General features: G+C 32.6%; 4 protein-coding genes across 5 annotated transcripts; 1 reads left to right on the top strand and 3 right to left on the bottom strand.

The window, feature by feature from the left end:
• Positions 1 to 841: 841 nt before the first annotated feature.
• Positions 842 to 2,416, bottom strand: LOC103485524 (nuclear transport factor 2B). The gene is made up of 2 exons (XM_008443175.2): positions 1,798 to 2,416; positions 842 to 1,026 (listed from the first exon to the last, which is right to left on the bottom strand). Exons 1-2 carry the CDS (start codon positions 2,101 to 2,103, stop codon positions 952 to 954), a joined length of 381 nt encoding a protein of 126 aa, XP_008441397.1. The 5' UTR covers positions 2,104 to 2,416; the 3' UTR covers positions 842 to 951.
• A 2,567-nt stretch (positions 2,417 to 4,983) lies between these two features.
• LOC103485533 (probable xyloglucan endotransglucosylase/hydrolase protein 8) lies at positions 4,984 to 7,032 on the top strand. Its single transcript, XM_008443187.3, has 4 exons — positions 4,984 to 5,825; positions 5,917 to 6,017; positions 6,095 to 6,297; positions 6,504 to 7,032. Exons 1-4 carry the CDS (start codon positions 5,627 to 5,629, stop codon positions 6,904 to 6,906), a joined length of 906 nt encoding a protein of 301 aa, XP_008441409.2. The 5' UTR covers positions 4,984 to 5,626; the 3' UTR covers positions 6,907 to 7,032.
• Positions 7,033 to 7,315: 283 nt separating this feature from the next.
• LOC103485541 (polyubiquitin) lies at positions 7,316 to 9,411 on the bottom strand. The gene is made up of 2 exons (XM_051080044.1): positions 9,210 to 9,411; positions 7,316 to 8,911 (listed from the first exon to the last, which is right to left on the bottom strand). The coding sequence occupies exon 2, from the start codon at positions 8,909 to 8,911 to the stop codon at positions 7,538 to 7,540; it is 1,374 nt and encodes a 457-aa protein (XP_050936001.1). The 5' UTR covers positions 9,210 to 9,411; the 3' UTR covers positions 7,316 to 7,537.
• Positions 9,412 to 10,663: 1,252 nt separating this feature from the next.
• Positions 10,664 to 15,104, bottom strand: LOC103485549 (chaperone protein dnaJ 50). Of its 2 annotated transcripts, XM_051080043.1 has the most exons (11): positions 14,788 to 15,070; positions 14,648 to 14,710; positions 14,495 to 14,561; positions 14,315 to 14,374; positions 13,528 to 13,578; positions 13,331 to 13,411; positions 12,892 to 13,001; positions 12,185 to 12,302; positions 11,914 to 12,040; positions 10,980 to 11,087; positions 10,664 to 10,901 (listed from the first exon to the last, which is right to left on the bottom strand). In XM_051080043.1, exons 1-10 carry the CDS (start codon positions 14,904 to 14,906, stop codon positions 10,984 to 10,986), a joined length of 900 nt encoding a protein of 299 aa, XP_050936000.1. In that variant the 5' UTR covers positions 14,907 to 15,070; the 3' UTR covers positions 10,664 to 10,901; positions 10,980 to 10,983. The 2 variants fall into 2 exon arrangements, with proteins under 2 accessions (XP_050936000.1, XP_008441434.1); XM_008443212.3 differs by having other exon boundaries at positions 10,664 to 11,087; positions 14,788 to 15,104.
• Between the last annotated feature and the right edge of the window lie 5,024 nt (positions 15,105 to 20,128).

The raw sequence follows: 20,128 nt of genomic DNA, 5'->3' as shown, positions 1-20,128 counted from the left end.
GGTAACCAAATAATTACTATCTCAAAAGTTAACTAAAGTTGGAAAAGAAAAATAATACAATCATAATGTAATCAGAAGGTAATCAAATGAATATCTCGAAATTTTATTGCTGTAGTTGAGGTTCCTATGGTCATTTTTCATCGTGATAATGAGATGATCGACATGTTATATAGATTACAAAAATGGGTAGTAATTAGAAATTACTTAGTAATTAATAACAAAAATGTAAGGTAATCAAATCACAGTCCAATAAAAAAAATCCTTACCAATTGACAAAAGTTGAAAGATAATTGCATTGACAATATGATGGTAATAAGAAACTATCTAATAATTGATAAAAATAATGAGTTGATTATCATAATCTACTAAGTAATTATATATATAAAAAAAGTATTAGATAGCGACCAGTATCATTTATAATTAAATAACAATTAATATTAAATAAAAAAATAACAACAAGATGGTAAATTTGTATCATTAACAATCAGATATATCAAATAGTAATCAGACAACAATGAAATAACAATTGATATAATCGATAATTAGTTGTAATCAAATGCAGTTTCAAATTTCAACTAAGACATTTTGGTCATCTGACCGTTTCAATCGGAATGGGTTGTATAATTTGTCGTTCTTGCAAATTTTATTTTAAAATATTGGATCGTTCGCTTAATTTCTATTTTTATATTTTGTTATGGGTGCAAGTGCCCTCTAATCTTTCTCATCAATAGAGTTATATTATCGATGTGATCTATAATCGAAAAACAACTCGTATAAATTTTGTCATATTTGTATTTTATATTATTGCGCAACTGTCCCAAAAAAAAAAAAAGAAAAAAGAAACTAGAAATGATGTATATTTAAATAAGAAGCCAAAATAGAAATAAAAATCTTTGAAATTACAACATTTGTGTGTTCAAATACATAGAGAAAAGGAAACCAGGAACGAACTTAACCATAATTGAGGCGAAAAATGTCATTCTGAACGAAAAGGTTGCCTTGTGGTGATGGTACCAAGTGAAACATCTGCCAACCAATTCAATTTTAATTTTCTTAACAATAATCTAAAATTAAAATATTAAAAGTTTTCATTCAAATATACTTTAATTATCTAAATCTTCCAATAAATAAATCTTAAATTTGATAAATTAGCCACTAAATTCACTTTAGTTTATCAATTTACAATAGTATTAGAGTCGGGTTCACCTAGTTACTAATTATATTTAATTGATTGAATTAAAATTTTAATCCCTCAATTAATTTTAGTTTACAAATTCACACATCATAAAATACATACAAAGTTTAATATCTATATTTAATCGATAATCTAATGTAATAGAGAAAAAGCATACCAAACTTTCTAAAACCTAATTTTATCCTTATTTCATTTTTTATTTATTATTCTCTAAAATTAAAAATTATTTTCTCAATCATTTATGTGGATTTAAAAACTTTCCTCAAAAATCTATTTGAATTTATTAAAAGGAAAACCATGTGATTTTTTATTTAAAAAAAAAACATTTGTATTTAAACCTTTTGATAAAAATTGTTTAAATATATTTCATAAGTAGATTTCAAACGCTCCAAATTTAATTTATTTTCAAAAAATTAAACACCAGAAATATTAAACTAAAATCCAAGATTTGAATTCTTAACAAAAAAAAAATATATATATATAAAGATAGATTATTATTATTTTTTTTTTGAAGAAATAAAATAATTACAAAATAGGCGTAGTAATTATGATTAATGCATGTGTTAGAAAAGTGTTTATAAATGGATAGGGTAACCATAAACCTGGCTGTATCTGAGTGGGTGTTCTTCTTCGGGTATCTCAATGCTACCGCTGACGAAGATGAGGATGGAGCCAGGGACGGAGGAGGGCTGCGTGTCTATGGTGCTAACGACATGTCGACAACGTTCAAATGGCAATTGCTGAAGCTTTGTGGAGATATCATTGACACCTAAAATTTGTTGGCCTTCAAAGGTGAGCATTGAATCAGGTTGATACAAAGATGAAAGAGAAGCTCTTTCATTATCAAACAAATGGTAATAATGTTCCACAAAAGCCTTCCCAATTATATCACCCTGTTCTTCTTCCATCTCTCTTATTCTCTCCAACAAAACCAACAATATAAATCCTTTTCTTCTCTTATATAATATAACGTTGGTTTTATTCCATTCAAGTGCATGTAGGAAGAGATTTGTAATTACTGATATGGCGGTGGGGGCATATGGTTGAGTACTAGTGAAAAAGAAGAAGTGTAAAGGAAGTCATTTGAGTGAGTGAGCAAAATAGAGAATAATGAAATTGCTGTGTATGTACGCAAAGAGGAATAAAGGATAGATATTGGTAAAAGGGTATCAAAATGAAGGCATCACTTCTCTACTCTTTTTTATTGCCTTTGTAATTTTATATGTATTGTTATTATATTCTCTTTTTTTTTTTTTTTTCTACTTTTATAAGTCATCCTCCTCGTAGGGAATGAGGGGGAGATCGATACTCGTTGGAGACTCCAACCAACACGATTAGCTATCTTCCTGCTCTCAAAAGTCTACCTAGAAATCAAAGGGAGGATCATATTCTTTAGGATGAAAGACATAGGAAGACGTAATCTATTAAACTACGTAGGACCAAGACGACTGTTAAGGTGAAACCTTGCCTTGGAAGAATTTGAGCTAATACTTACGGCATTTCGATCATTCTTTCTCCTTTTAAGCCACTTATAATCCAAGAAGTTTATGAACAATGATTCAAAAAAAATGGAGAAAATTATGTATCAAAATAAATAAATTTACTATTGTCTATCGTATTAGGTTTTGATCGTATAGAGTAAATATGTTTGTATGAAACACTAATATTTATTTGATTATTGAAATAGAAACTAAAGAAATTTGACGTCTTTAATTTGATTTCATTCTTATCAAAACTTTGCATGATCTTTTACTTTAAAATTTGCCCAAAACATATATTTGAAGTATATTTTAAGATGTATCAATTTTTATGTATCTCATTTATTTTTCTATTACATAAAGAAAGAATATTTAAAATAAAAAAGAAGAATTTTGTCACATACGATAAATTATGATTATTATATAAATTTAAGAATGAATCAAAATAACTATTTTTTTTTTCTTAGAATTATGTGTATCTCTTTGCTTAGCAATATATAGCCATTAATTTGAAACATTCCCTATGAGATATTATTTGGTATCCAGATGTCATTAAAAAAAAAAAAAAAACTAATAAAGTATTGCATGTATAGTTTTATTTAAGAATTAGAAATTATTTTTATTGATTCAAGAAGAAAGTAAAACTTGAAAGTTTTACATAAAATAAATAATTTTGTTAAAAGAAAAATATATTAACCTTGTACAACCATCTAAACTAAATAAACTAAATTAAATTTTAATTCATTCATTCATTCGTGGAGGCAATTCAATAAAGTTATGTCATCATAGTAATTTGTCTTTTTTTTTTCTCTCATTTCTTTTCTTCTTCTTATGTTGTATTTCCTCTACTTGTTCTCTTCTCCTCTTTCCATCTTCTTCCTTCGACGAGCACCCAGATCTATTCTCTTCTCTCTTATACGTTCTTCTTTTTCATCTTCTTTGGAGTGCGACATCGTTCTCTACAGAGCAATAGATCATATCCAAATACAATGATATTGCAAAACCAAATGTACATCAGAGAATGCAAAAGAAAATAGATGAGTAAGATCATAAGAGAGGAGAGTGATTTGTAATTAATAGTTAAGGAAAGGGATAGAGAGAGTGAAGAGTGAGAATTGAACCATTTCACGTATGCATGATACTTTTGCTTTGGTAATTTCACCGATGTTTGTTAGTCAAGGATAAAAAGTTGGGTGAATCTCTTTCCAATTCCCACTGCCTAATCTAGTTCATTTGTACAAAATCTCTCGATTAGGTTTGGTTGGTTTGTTGTTATTATAACAAATCACTAGAGCAAGCTAAGTAAGAATTTATGATGAATTTCTTTCGTATTATATTTTGATTGAGTGGAACTCAATCATATTATAATTTGAGAAAAACTTGATCGTAACGAGAGATCTCACATTTTAGAGAAAATCTAAGTACTTTTATGCAAAACTTTAAGAAGCGTTATTTTGAAAGCAAAGAAAATTTGGAACAAGTTAAATATATGAATGAGACGAAAAATACGAGTATTTCATCGTAATTTGCTAAACTTTTCATAGTGAAGTTTCGTTTGATGAATATTACTGTTATCATTTTGTTTCTCTTTCTTTCTACTTCTTTTCATTTCTAAATTGCTTACTTGTCATAAAACAGAGGGAAAGATGGTGTAATCTAAATTTCCAATGCAAAGTAGTCATCTTCATCTTTCACCGACAACCTCACGTCCCTTTGCACATGATTCCTTCTTCTTTTGCCACCCATTTTTCTTCTCTATTTGCTGTTCAATTTTTGTATGCTTCTCATAAATATTAGATGTAACCTATCCATTCAACTTCATTAATATTTATCCAACACAAATTTTAACTATTTATAAATTTTGTTGACAAAAATTAACTACTCAATTGATTACTAATATTGATTTTTTTTTTTTCTTTTTCCTCAAGGAATCAAATTCTTTGATAGCTTTGATGTACAAAAGAAAGAAAAAAGAAAGGGTCTGAAAAGGAGGAATAAGGACAATATTGCTAAAATGGAAAAGAAAGTGATAAACAAGAGCTCATTGAAAGAGACTTCAAAAAGTTAAAGGCTCCACCGCTTTCAAAATTCCATACACCGTCAAATTAGGCTCCCACTTAAAACCATATCATTAAATTAAACCAATTAAAAGCAAATAAAATCCATTTTATAGGTGACATTTATTCACTGTCATCTATTCGTTTTATGGCATACTAATCCATTGGAAACCGTGTTCTTAGCCTATCATTAACAAACAAAGTTTCTTTTACCAATAAAGCTTTATTTTGTGGAATTGTCTCTTTCCCCATAATTAATTCAGTCCTTCCATGGAGAATATGAGAACCCTTTTTCTTTAATCTTTCTTGACTTCTCAACCCCAATACAATATTCATTTCATTTCTGTTCAGCATGTGATCTCCTTAACAAAACCAGCAAGTAGAATAGTTTAGATCTAAATCCTAATGAATCATAAAGCCCATTTTAAAAGAATAGAGGAAAAGTTCAATGATTGTGAAAATAACCGGTCATGTTCTTGAAGACAGTCCCATTGTGTGGCAGCCTGGACGCACCTCCCTGTTCCCTAAGCTTTATTTTACTAAGCTGCGTCAATTCCTCCTGATTTCCATTAATACCCATGTCGGCTTTGGTTCTACCTCCTTTTGTTGTAAGCTTCTTTTGGACATTTTGGTCAAATAACTTTCTCCTCAGACCAACCAAAGTTCAACGGACCAAAACTTCCCTGCTGTGGTAACTACATCATTAACATTAAATTCGCTTGAAATTACAAGTGAAATGCATTGTAGCTTATATGGGTCTACAAAAGCTTGTCCATTTCTTACAGTTCAATTATCAGATGTAAACCCAGATCAATGATTTCAATTATTTAGTGCTCATTTCTTGTGGAGAAAGTCCATTTCTGATTTCTCTCAGCTTCAGGAGTCCTCTGTTCAAGATGGAGATGAAGAGGATTTCTCCAATACGCTTCCTTGTTTTCATAGCTGCGATCTTGGTTGCTTCTTCCTCTTCCTCTTCATCTGCAGATGATACTAAAGCAACTTTTGCAGATATGTTTGAAATGTCTTGCCCTGATGACCATTTTAAAACCTCAGACGACGGCCAGATCTGGCATTTGTCTTTGGACAAAGAAGCAGGTAAGTTTATTGAATGACAAACGGTATCCAAGTTGTTTCAAAATCAAAGCTGTCTGTTTCTTTCTTTTACTGATGTGATCTCTATAAACAGGTTGTGGGTTTCAAACAAAGGAGCGATATAGATTTGGTTGGTTCAGCATGAAACTGAAGTTGGTCGGAGGTGACTCTGCCGGTGTTGTCACAGCATATTATGTAGGTTCTTGAACATCCTTCAAGCTCAAGTTGATCTTTCTTTTCAGTTTGTGGCTAAGATTGAAAGGGTTTTGTAGATGTGCACTGAGAATGGAGCTGGACTAGAGAGAGATGAGCTAGACTTTGAGTTCTTGGGGAATAGAAGCGGGCAGCCATATCTGATTCAGACAAATGTTTACAAGAACGGGACTGGGAACCGTGAGATGAGGCACATGCTGTGGTTCGACCCCACAAAAGACTTCCATACTTATTCCATTCTCTGGAATGACCACAGGATCGTGTAAGTTCTATTGTAAACTCAAGTTCTATTAAAAACCTAAGAGTTAGTAATCGTCCTTCATCGCAACAAACAGCATAAGAAATTCACTGACGTGGGCCATTCGCTCTCACAGTCATTTAATCACACACCTGGTGGGTGGTGTGGATGAAGCTTATGTAGAACGTTTAACCCAAGTGATTAACTCATCTATTGCAATCTTGGAACAGGTTTTATGTGGACAGAGTACCAATAAGAGTATACATGAATTCAGATAAACCGAACAACTTCTTCCCTAACGAGAAGCCCATGTACCTGTTCTCGAGCATTTGGAACGCAGACGATTGGGCTACAAGAGGAGGACTGGAGAAGACGAACTGGACGAAGGCGCCATTTGTATCCACATACAAGGACTTCAACGTAGATGCTTGTCAATGGGAAGACCCATATCCGAAATGCGTATCGACGACGACAGAGAACTGGTGGGATCAATATGATGCTTGGCATTTATCGAAATCTGAGAAATTGGACTATGCTTGGGTTCAGAGAAACCTTGTCATCTATGATTATTGCAAGGATACCGAAAGGTTCCCCACTTTGCCTTGGGAGTGTTCATTGAGTCCATGGGATTGAGATTTGAGAACAAAGTCAAGTTTTGATTTCGTTTTTGGCTTTTTCGCTTCATGTCATCGGTCAATAGCATTGTATTTTGCTTGATCTTATTTAGATCTTCTATTTAATTTATTCAATTGTTATCAATTACCGACTTGGATGAATAGGGAATAGTTGAATATCTTCTTGTGGTAATAGATAAAAGTTATCATTCTTAATTTACAACTTGTTTCAAGTGGGAGGTAATAATAAATAGGATTGCTATTTTTAGTCTAGAACTCGTAAGTTTGATAAAAGCATTGTTCATGATAATCTAAATTCAAATATAGTTTCCAGAAAAGATGATTCTAGTTCTAAAAACCCATTTATAATCGTGTGTTATCAATCCAGCTACAAAATCATACAAAAAAAGGAAGCAACTGCCACAATCTTAGAGAAGAACTTTCAATTTATTAATCAGAAACCACTAATATCATACATATCATCATATAGAATATAATGTTCTCCCCAATTTCCAACTTGAGAGAGAACATTTAGAAACATACTAAAGTGAGAAAAAGAGAAGAAACAAAAGAAGATCCCAAATTCATCCACATGGCCGCAAACATGGCCAACCACGCAACCCAAATTTTCCGACTTTCAGAAGAACGATTTAGAAGCCACCACGGAGACGAAGGACAAGGTGAAGGGTCGACTCCTTCTGAATGTTATAATCAGCAAGGGTCCTTCCATCTTCAAGCTGTTTCCCGGCAAAGATCAACCTCTGCTGGTCTGGTGGAATTCCCTCCTTGTCCTGAATTTTTGCTTTCACGTTGTCGATTGTATCAGAACTCTCCACCTCCAAAGTGATGGTCTTTCCAGTCAAGGTCTTAACGAAGATCTGCATTCCTCCCCTCAGACGGAGAACAAGGTGAAGGGTGGACTCCTTTTGAATGTTGTAGTCAGCAAGAGTCCTTCCATCCTCCAGCTGCTTTCCGGCGAAGATTAACCTCTGCTGGTCTGGGGGAATGCCTTCCTTATCTTGAATTTTTGCCTTAACGTTGTCAATGGTATCGGAGCTCTCGACCTCGAGGGTAATTGTCTTCCCAGTCAAAGTCTTGACGAATATCTGCATACCACCACGGAGACGCAACACAAGATGGAGGGTCGACTCCTTCTGGATGTTGTAATCTGCAAGAGTTCGGCCATCTTCCAACTGTTTCCCAGCGAAGATAAGTCTCTGCTGGTCTGGGGGAATGCCTTCCTTGTCCTGAATCTTAGCCTTCACGTTGTCAATTGTGTCAGAAGACTCAACCTCCAAGGTGATGGTCTTCCCGGTGAGAGTTTTGACAAAAATTTGCATACCACCACGGAGTCGGAGGACAAGATGAAGAGTAGATTCCTTCTGGATGTTGTAATCAGCAAGAGTTCGTCCATCCTCCAACTGCTTTCCGGCGAAGATAAGTCTTTGCTGGTCTGGGGGAATACCTTCCTTATCCTGGATCTTGGCCTTGACGTTATCAATGGTATCGGAGGACTCCACCTCGAGGGTGATAGTCTTTCCGGTAAGAGTCTTGACAAAAATTTGCATGCCACCACGGAGCCGGAGCACGAGGTGGAGAGTAGATTCCTTCTGTATATTGTAATCGGCAAGGGTTCGGCCGTCCTCAAGTTGCTTTCCAGCGAAGATGAGACGTTGCTGGTCCGGGGGAATTCCTTCCTTATCCTGAATCTTGGCTTTAACGTTGTCAATAGTGTCGGAAGACTCCACCTCAAGGGTGATCGTCTTTCCGGTAAGTGTTTTTACAAAGATCTGCATGCCACCACGAAGCCTTAAGACAAGGTGAAGAGTTGACTCTTTCTGAATGTTGTAGTCGGCAAGAGTTCGGCCATCCTCAAGTTGCTTGCCGGCGAAGATCAATCGTTGCTGATCCGGGGGAATCCCTTCCTTATCCTGGATTTTGGCCTTGACGTTGTCGATGGTGTCGGAAGACTCCACCTCAAGGGTGATGGTCTTGCCTGTAAGGGTCTTAACGAAGATTTGCATCTATACAGAACAAAACAGAAAGATCAGATTCAATTCCATCTGAACCACAGATCAATATTTCCAGAATCACGTAATTAGAAAAAAAAAAATCCCAATTTTCCATGCAACCACATAAAAATTAAGCAGATCCAACCACCAAACCTCAGGATACCTACAAGGATGCTCGATTCTAAACCCTATCGATCTAAGAAACATATCAAACGAAAACCACTTTGAAAGCCCCTAATCATTTCATCTCTCAAAGTTTCAACAACATGATTTAAAAAAAAAAAAAAAAAAAAAGGAAAGGAAGAAATACCTTTGAAGAAATCGATTTGGTTTGCTACGACAGAGATGAGAAGAGAAATTCAATTGCGAAGAAATCGAGGGATAGAGGAGGTGTATTTATAGTGAAATGGAAGGGCAATGTCGTCACGGCAGAGGCAGAATTATCCATTACTTTGCCGCCACGTATTTACTCACTATGCTTGCATTTGCCGTTTCCCTTCCCTATAAATGAATCCCCCCTTTGGACCCAAATTTAGAAGCGACATGCTGACGTCATTTTAAATCTACCATATTATGTGGACGGCCGTTATAACAGAGTTAGCTTCCGTTATAAAGAAAATTCTAGACGTTGCGCGTCTTTGCCTTTCTTTCTATGGAAAGACTTAAAAGAGCGTTGATTTTTATTAACAATTCTAGTGGTTTGCATTTATGGTTCTATTATATATTTAATCAATAATATATTAGACAGACTATATCCCCTCTTCCACAAAGTACTTTTTAGGTCACAATTTATAATTAATTTTATTATTATACCAATATTTAAAAAAACAAATTAATTTGCGAGTATTTTGAAATAGTGTATCTGAATATGAATGGGATTTAATCAAACCTGTGAGAAAGAGTCGGCAAAGGAGATGGGTAGAAGAGTCGGCGAAGAAAAGGAAAATGGTGGGGAAGATTCGATGCCCCATTGGGGTGATTAATTGACCGTTGGGGTTGGGGAAAAGTCTTGGGGCCATACCCCTCATTGCAACTAGCCGACTCTGTACCCACAAACTTTATGCATATTGTCTTTTATTTATCACCGATCTATATCAAAATAACTACGGATATCGATTCTTCCTTTGCTTTCATCGAATTCAATTATATTTAAATATCTACACATATCACGAAAATTCTCTTTACAGATGTGGGACACCAAAATTAGTGAAATAGACCCCTTTTGAGATAAATCGGAATAATCTTTTGTAATAGTTCGTGACGTCATTCAATAATGTTTTAGACCTTTCATTGAAGTGTTAAATGTACTAAAAAGAAAATCTAGATTTTAGATTTAATAAGAGAACAATTCTTATTTTCATCTTTCACATGTATTGTTTATTTCGTACCATTCAACAACATGAGTGAGTGATGCAGGTGGAATTTTATGGATTTGTTTTATGGTTTACAAATATAAAACTAATATAATAGTTTGAACAATTTTATCAAATAAAGCTTGTTAGTTTGAGTCCATACATAATAAAGTTAAAAGAATTTTAAATGTAAAAATGGTAGAAATATATATATATATATAAAAGGCCTAAAAACAATTTATAAATGAATTAAGAAATAAAAAGGGAATAGCAACAGAAGTTTCTCCCTCTCACTTATAATTACGGTCCAATCTAGCGATGAATGATGGGATTCACGTTCTATTCTCATCCAAATGCCAATAACTATTTTATTCCTTTAGTTGAATTAATCAGCAGGATTTTAACTCATAAATTAATAAAAATGCACAGTAATTATCAATGTACTATAACTTGAGAACATGAGATTCTTGACTGATATCCAGAAGAGAGATACAATTGATTTGAACTGAAATTACCTCGTGGTAGGGGTCAAAATTATGCAGTCACAATGAGGCTCAACTGGTATTAAATGGTTTCGACTTTGAGGCAGTAGTGATTGATTGTACAGTATGGTTGTCTGTCTTGTAAGTTGTAACCGACTCCCTGAAAAGCTAACTCCTCTAACAATGGTAACATGATGGTTGAATTTTACCCAAAATTGTTGCAGAGTTTGTGGGCGTAAAGCTTACCAGCCTATCTCCGGCGTTTCGATTCTTTTCGTATTTCAGACAGGTAGTTCTCCAAGTTGGGTTTCTTCCATAAACATCTCCTAATAAGGTCTTCCTTTGTTGATTCATCTGATTTACAGAATTCAAGCAACAATCATAAATTAGGCATTGTAGGTAAAGGAAAGCATAGGTTGGGGCAAATATTCTTTGAACAAATATGGACATTTCGTCCGTGGAACTGAGAGTATAGTAGTAATTAGTTCCCTGGTTATAAACAAAGAGAATGGGGAAGGACAGAGGAAGGTAAGCATTATTCTGGTGTCCAGTGAGTAAATTAGGGCTTGAGAGATATCTCAAGTCGAAGATCTCGAAATAGCTTTGGCTTATAATGTAAGTGTTCATCATTACCTTTCAATTTAATTTGATATTATTCTGGTTTCTGTCATTTTGATTTTGGTGTCACAGCAGGAAAGTCAGATTGGTAACCGATGGAAGAGAAAATGGTGGAGATAGAGAAGAAGCAAGATAACAAACTCCTTAGCTAATTACTCACACGACTTCAAGAGCATTCCTCTCAACGAACTTCCATGCTTTTTGAGTCGGAAAAGTTGCACTTAATAACATTTAACTTTTGAAAATGTGTTTTTTCCTCTCAATGTTCTAGGATGTCTTTCATCTTTCTTTCATAAACAAAAGAGTTGTATTCTTAAGCAAATTTGAAAACAAAAATAGGCTTTCAAAAACTATTTTTTTTTTAAGTTTTCAGAACTTATTTTTGGTTTTTGAAAATGTTAGTACAAAGTAGGCAACATAACAAAGAAATTTAGGAGTAGAAGGGGTGTTTATAAGCTAAATTTCTAAAAACCAAATTAGAGAACCTCAGTTAAGGGACAAATACAAAGCTGCATTAAATTATTCTGGAGGAAAAAAAACATTGAAACAGCTAATAGCTCACCGGTGTTTTTCCATGCCTCAACAGGGACTCTAAGAGATCTTTGCGTCAAGTAGGAGGCATCTTCCCAAGAGTAAGGTGTTTTTTTGACCTTGTATCTCCAAAACCAACAACTATTCCACAATAATAACTGGATCAAGGAAAAACAACGATAAATCATTAAATCCTTGAGGTAAATGAGCTAAATGAATAAAGCTCCTCTCAGTAATATAATGAAAACATCGAAACTGAATATCCAAACAAAATTCCAAGATTTGCTGGCACAAAATCTAACCTTGCCAATAGTGTAAGGTAGAAGAATAAAACGAACACCTAGCAGTTCCCATATAGACGGCTTCTCAGCTCCTTTTATTTGCAATTCCAGTTCGTTACTAAGATCTTCATCCACTTTTCTGACACAAGTACAAGAAAACAAAAGCAATAAAATAAATAAGATAGGTTATATTGAGAATCCAATGTGAGAAAATGGAAAAAGACAGAAGAAAATAAACAGTCCAAAAAGTTATGTATAAGAGCAGCATTGGGTAATCTGAACTGCAGAACAATACTAGGGAGAGAATCCTTTATTATTAAATAAAAAAATTTAACCTTGAACTTGAAAAAGGTGTTCCAGAGTGAAGATAGAAAGTTCAAAATCTTACGAAATCACCCAAAAGGGCCAAAACACAGAAAATAAAAAACCGGATGTACCGTAACAAATACTCAAATCAATCCACAAAATCATGTAGCACTAAAAACTTTAACCCAATGAAAAAAATATCCAACGCAACCACAAAAACCCATCTATAAAAATAACCTCCCTCAGTCACAAGGATACTCGTACATAGCTACAAATCTCAAAAAATACAAATAAATTTTGCAGCTTAAATATCAAATTTTATTCTTTCATATTGACACAAGGTTAAGAACAATTTTTTTCAGAAAGAATGACATTTTATTTTGTTTCCCTAATTATTCGGTAATTAACAAACAACTTCATACTTATCCAGCTTGTGACCTTTCTTCTTGTTCGTTGCTCCTCCACTTCGTTCAAGTTCAAGAGCCCGTAATCTATTTTTGTAAGCAGGGGTTTTCTTGACCATGTCAATAGCCTATAGCACGAAGTACATGATTCAGTAGAAAGAAATCTAGCATGTATTTGCAAATTTGGATAACAAATATGAATCTTAACTATACAAAGTTCCCAAGATCAGGTTGAAACAACATTTGTACATCCCTGTCCTTATCGTATACTCAAAAACAGATCAGGAAGGATAAAATCAAAATATCAAAGGCTCCATTTTCAGACAAAACCAGGAATGATATCAAAACCTAGAATTCATGTGACCTATGAAAGTTAACCGGGCCATCCATCAAACATTTCACCTAAAAACCATCACATTTTTTTCAAGGTCGAATAACATAGAGATTATACTAGTACCTGATGGTATCTTGTCCACTGATTCAGATATTGAAATGCAGACATAATCAGGAGAAGGCCAACCAGCACAGCACGAGCATCCTAAAATGAGAGAAGAAAACCAATATACGTACTAAAACCAGCGCAAAGTGATAAATAAATTTAACCTAGTTATAAACCACATATTCTGTACATGAGACAAGTATAAAAGTCCTTACCGTCTTGTGACCATAATATGCATGATAATATCGAGCTGTGTTGTAAAATACCTAAAAAATGAAGAAATCACAGTTTAGTACATTAAAAAGCAGCCAGTGTCCATCAGATAATTGGAAAAATCGATGACAAAATCATGGTTTGTTCTTTGTTTGAGTTTCTTCTTTTCTTAGAAAGCAAGATGGTATGGACGCATATGTTACACCCAATCTTAATTTGCAGTAGTAGCCCAAAGACTGGCATATTCGAAACAAAGATCTCAAGCATCGTAAAGAAAAGCTTTAGGCAGTAACATTCTGCAAATGTTGACATTATTTTGGTCTCTTCCTGTGATGATTTTTCATAAAAATGAATTGTCTCTTGGAATCTGGGTTAAAAGGGAATGTCTATTGTTCAGGTCTAAAAAAATCAAGGAATCAAAATGCAATCCTATTCTATACTTATCTTGTTCTTTTTTCAGCCCTTTCTTCATATAGTTCAAATGCCAAGTGTCTGATTTACCACTTATGTTTGGACAGCCTCTAGGCAACCAAATTGTACCCAGACAACGGATGCAATCACTCTACACTTGTTAAAAATGCATCACATTGGTAACTAGACAAAGCAAATTAGAAGACATCCAACACATGAGTCTATTGCCACTTCTAGTAGAAAAGTGTAAACCAGAGAAAGAACCCACAAAACCAGATACAATGGCAATGGTATGGCTGAATTAGCACATAAGAAACGATTGGTAGTAAAAACAATATTATAATGCATGAGCAGTAGACTTCAAATACTTAAAACTACCTCTTCCGGATGAGCAATTGCATAATCATATTGCTCTCTGGTGGATTCATCTTTCAAAATCTGCAAATCATAGATAAGCTCACATGTTTAGAAAACGAAGATAACTAAAATTGAACAACAATAAGAAACAATAAAAGCACAACGATGATAATAGCATCTAGAATTTTTACGTATCCGTACCTCATAAGCATTGGCGATCTTAACAAATTGCTTCTTTGATTCCGGATCCGGGTTCTTATCTGGATGGCTTCAAGGAACAGCAAAAACAGAAATTCAAATGGAATGACAATGAATATAAAAAAGGAACGGAATAGAAGGGAAAAAAAAACGAACAATTTCAAGGACAGTTTGTAGTAAGCTTTCTTGATCTCTGATTGTGTTGCACTCTGCGATACACTGAAAGGGGCAGTTGAAAATTAATCAGAAAGATAAAAATTAACATGAATAAAACGGAAAATGAACCCGGAACATACCCGAGGAGATCGTAGCAATCGTCTTCGTCGCAGTAGATAGCCATGGAGGGTGAGATCAAGAGCAACATCAGAGTGATGGATACGATTGCGCGCCACCGTGTGGTTGGCGGTGGCGCCATCGTGTTTAGAGGGTGATTGGGAAATGGGGTGGGAGTTTGACTAGGGATTTGGCGCAAATGAAGTAATGAAATTTGTGTTTGAAATTACAAAGAATGACCTTCGTGTTACAGTGGTAGGGTAGCCAAGAAATGCGAAGTGATCTGAGGTAGATGATGATGATCGAAGCGTTAGATTTCAGATCGACGGGAGGGCCGTTTAGATTGGAACCCCATCATTTTTAACCGTCTGATTTGCATAATCTTTCATTCAAATCGGTCCGGTCGTGTATGGCTGAGATTTGAGACCACCTTAAATTTCTCAATAGTTTCTTGCAATTAAGTGTTGAAAATATGACCAAAGTTTCATATTGACTAAGGCTTATGTTTTTAGTGAATGTATTAAATTTAACCATTGATCCAAACCTAATCAATGGGTTATGATAAATTCTTTTAATGATATCAATATTTCAACATTCTTCCTCACTTTTTTTAGGTGACAACACAACACCACAAGCCAACTATTTACTAACCATCTCATCATAAATAATGAGTGGAAAAAATACTATCTAAAAAATAACTTTCTAAATCAAAGAATTGTCATGAGATAAGGCTAAATATGCTAAAGCACGAGCAATATTACTTTCATTTCTAATGATGTAAAAGAAAAAAAATACTAAAAGGAGTTCTTAATAAAGAAGTATAACTCAATGTAAAACAAATCTTTCTTATACAATAAGTTAGATCACATCTAAATGGACCACACTCCACCAATGGATTGTTTCCAATCCATCCACACATTTCACCATGATCGGACCTTCCAGAATGGCTTCGGCTTCCACTTAAGCTAATAATCCTACCTCTTTGATATTCTCTCTAGCTAGCACTATAACAGATCATCGATTGACACCAAAAGTTCATAAACTTGTAGATTAGGGTGAAATTCGTAATATCAATACTTCAATGATGATATATAATACATATTATTTTCTTGTAACGCAAAACCCTAACAAGGTTGGAACAACCGATAGTATTAAGGAAGAGAATGAGATAAATAGCTTTGAGTACGCTTTTTTACGTACTTATTTCTAGTTAAATATAGGTGATAACTCCTCATAATTTGTACATTTTTTCGTTGGGAAACACAAAAAGAATTAAATATACAATTATTATTGTTCAATTCGCTATCAAAATATTATGCGTCCATTTTTCAATATTATAGCTTAGGTTTTCAAATATACATTATTGGGAATTGGGTTAAGCTCATTTTTGCTTTAAACATTTGTCATTGTTTTATAGGAATATAAAAGGTTCTAATATTTTAAAATATCTGAGGTATAGATTGTACAAATAATTCAAATAGAGACTCATTATACACAAAAAGAAAGTCAAATATATACAAAGTCTTTAAATTAACCTTAGATTTCCTACTAAATTTAAATTAACCAATTGTATCTACAAACGCATTTTCATTTCTCTTTTCATCCTCTTAACGTTGATTATTAGCTTAAATTCAAAATGAACTTTTTTAAAATAAAAAAAATCTAGATCAATTTTTGTGATCCCATGCAATTTTATCTTCAAACTTATCAAAAAACATATGAATTAATACCTCGTAGTTTTATAATTTAATTTTAAATTCAAAATGAACTTATTTTTCTTTTTCGTCATCAATTATTTTTATCTCGGTTTTATCTTTAAATTTATCGCAAACATACATAGTATCGAAAATATACTTCGTAATTGCATAATTTTAATTTAAAGTTAATTAACCATCTAATAAATTTGATTTATTATAAAAACAAAATATACATTATGTCATTTGTTTGAGATGTACACAATTAAAAACTTTCTACGTATAATTCAAATCAATATCTAACATAATACAATCAACAAAATAGAAAGTCGTTTACATAAACATAATTTGTAAGCTAATATTTATTACAAAGTTCAAATCTTTATATATTCTCCACATTGTTATATACTAAAACGGAGTAAGAAAAAGAAAACAAAATATAAAATATACCGAGTCATTGCCACGTTAACAAAAAGTAAGTCACGTGTTTAAATAGAGGTAGTCTTTGAAGGAGGTCATGGAGATTTAGGGAGGGAGGGTTTTGTTGAGTAAAATATGGTAAGAAGAAAACAAATAAACCAGCCTTGGCATAGCTGTGTTGGTAGGACATGCAAAGTACAACATTATTTTCAAACAGCCACCACTATACATTACGACGACTCAAAACCCTTCACCTCTTTCTTGTTCGTGCTTCTCAACTTTCACTTTTGTATCTGGAGAATAATTATTAGACTTTGTGATTAGATTTGAAAGAACTAAGAAGAAATGTTGTTCTTTACTATGTGAAAATATTAATTAACTATGAAACAATTTGTGTACTCGAAGTTGTTTGTGAGAAAACAGTGACAGATTTGTTATCTCTAGAAACAAAACAAAAATGAGTTGTTTTAACAAAGTTCTAATTCTTGAACATCACAAAAAATCTAACAATTCATCGTAAGTAGTATTTGAAGCAATTTTTATACATTTAGTAAGATTCTAAATTTCAGTTTTCAGTTTTTTGTATCGGGCAGATTTGTGATTTTTAAAAAATATGTATATAATTCATTTGGAATAAACTAATAATCTTTTCTCGTTTTTTTAAAAAATGTGTACAACATGTTGATATTCTAGTATACACAAGATTAAAATATTAAAACTATATTTATTAACTATTTGACTTATTTGGCTTTTTATTATTTTTAGTTTTTCAATATATATATATATATATATAAAGAACTGCTAAAATACTTGATTTGCTTTTTTATTATCGTCTTGAAAACAAATCAAATTTTAAAAATTATGAAAAGTTAAATAATTTGTGTTTGTTTTTTAAATTTGACTAAAAATCGACCTAAATACTTAAATCATAATACTCTATACCTTCTCTCATGATAGTTCTATTTTTGAAAATTTAATTGTCTGTAATATGATACTTTAACTTTTATTATTCACTTTCTATAAATACTTCTATTTTCAAAACATCACTCATAATTGTGAAAACTAAAAAGAAGGTTTTTTAAGTTTGTAGAATTTGCGAACAAATTTAAATGTCTCTTTAAACAAAATAAAAAGTGAGAGAAAAGAAATATAAATTCCAAAACAACGGAGGATATAATTTTGTTTAATCTTTTTTTCTTTTTTATTTGAACAAAATTGTAAAAATCACCTCCATCGTTTACCATTTAACTCTTAAACTATCGATTATAAAAATTTGAACCATCCCAAATTATAAATATAAATGTATTAAAACGAGAACTTCTAAAGCTTAATTATAATAGTGTTATAAATAATAAAAATTAGATCTAAAACTTATAAAATTATTATAAATTCTAATATTTTAGAGTTGAATTTTAAAACATGTAGAAATTAATGTACGTAATTGAAGAATTATTTTTGGATTTTACTCAACAAAAAAGCTTCTTTTTTTTTTTCTGTCTATGCTCCACATCCATAGGCTCATGCCTGATGCCTCCTGGGCTCTGCCTCGATCACATGTCTTTTCTCCACTCAATATTATATATTTATATATAATATAATCCCAAATTTATATTATATTATATTATATATATATATATATATATATATATATTAGTCTTGAATATTCGCACATGTGGAAGATACCAATGAAAAGAGAGTGAGATATTTATTTAGGTCCTTATTTACATGGTTTATTATTTCAACTTTTTACCCTAACTTCTCTAATAATAAGGATTTAGAGCAGCACATAAATTTGAGGTTTGAGATAGTTTAGGTCTACATCAGGAGAACTATTGGTAAAGTTTGAATTGAATTATTTGAGGAGAAATTGAATAATAATTCAGCCGGCAATTCTAAATTATTTGAATAATGCATGCATATATATATATAATAGAAATTGTAGTGAGCAAACAAAATTTAGAGTTTTGTGTCCAAAAAAATGATTAGGGATGAAAGAAAGAAAAAAAAAAAAAAAAAAAGAAAATGATTGGGGGAGGGTGTGAGCTTTAATTTATTGATTTGGTTGAGAAGAAGGGGATTGTGGGTTTTGCCGACCAAAATAATGGTCAAATATTTGTGGAGCAGGCACCAAAGAATCACATGCAAGATTTGATCATCTCATTTTCATATGAAAAAAGGAATTGAGAAAAATTTTATAAACAAAATTGGAGATAGGAATATATATATATATATATATATATATATATATTTTGTTAAAAACAAATGATTGATTTAATTTAATATTGGGAAATAAAAGAGGGAGTGGGAATGGGTGTGTCATGCAAAGGTACTGGGTGAGGTCCTATGGCTCCTTCCCTTTTCCAATCCAAAGCCCTTTCATTATCACCTAAACAATGCACATGGCTTGCATGTCCCCTTCAAATTTCCATCCCTTAATTCCCCTCTACTCTACCTATAATTACAAACATAATCATAATGATGTCTATGCATCTGTATATATATATTCATTTTTATTTGCGTGTATATATATAAGCCATGGATAACAATTCATTTCACTTGCATCTCCTTTAAATTTTGATATAAATAATTAGAATGTATCAGATTAACTCCATTAGAACGAAGTATATTTATACAAAGATGGATTGATATAAGATTTTTCATTGAGTATTTGTAAGCTATTAAGTTTGAAAATTGGTTAGTCAATAGGATTGGTGGACCTAATTATGGTTATTGTTTTGAACTTTTGGAGAAATATATCTAACTTTTTTAATTTCTAAAAAAAAGAATAGTTTGCATTTATGATTAGCTAGTATGTGAGAAATATATGATCACAAAGTTATATGACCATTATAATAGTTGTTACGTGTAATGAGATGGTGTGTTCTTAAGAGTACAATCCTTTTTTTTCTTCTTTCTCTAAAGTTTAAGTTAGTGGGTAAAAGCAAAATGAACATAATTATATATATAATATATGATACGGGTAGATGTATCCAGTTATTGGGGGGGGGGGGGGTGTTACTTGATATTAAATAGGGTTTGGAATGGGAAGAAAAAGAGAAGTATGAGTCTAACAACGAACGAGAGAAGTAGTTGGGGGGGAGCTGCATGCATGTGATTCTACATTTGGCCACGTATGGATTGGACATGGAATGATGTCTCAATTCTTGAGCGGGCAGGGTCCCAGTACCAATCATGTGCCCTGTTTCTCTCTCTCTCCTTATATTTTTTTCACTCTCACTCTCACCACTCT

This window comes from Cucumis melo, chromosome 12 (assembly GCF_025177605.1).
Source record: "Cucumis melo cultivar AY chromosome 12, USDA_Cmelo_AY_1.0, whole genome shotgun sequence".
NCBI classification, from domain to species: Eukaryota; Viridiplantae; Streptophyta; class Magnoliopsida; order Cucurbitales; family Cucurbitaceae; genus Cucumis; species Cucumis melo.
The sequence above is the reverse complement of the archived record's forward strand: the minus strand, read 5'-3'. Positions and strand labels throughout refer to the sequence as shown.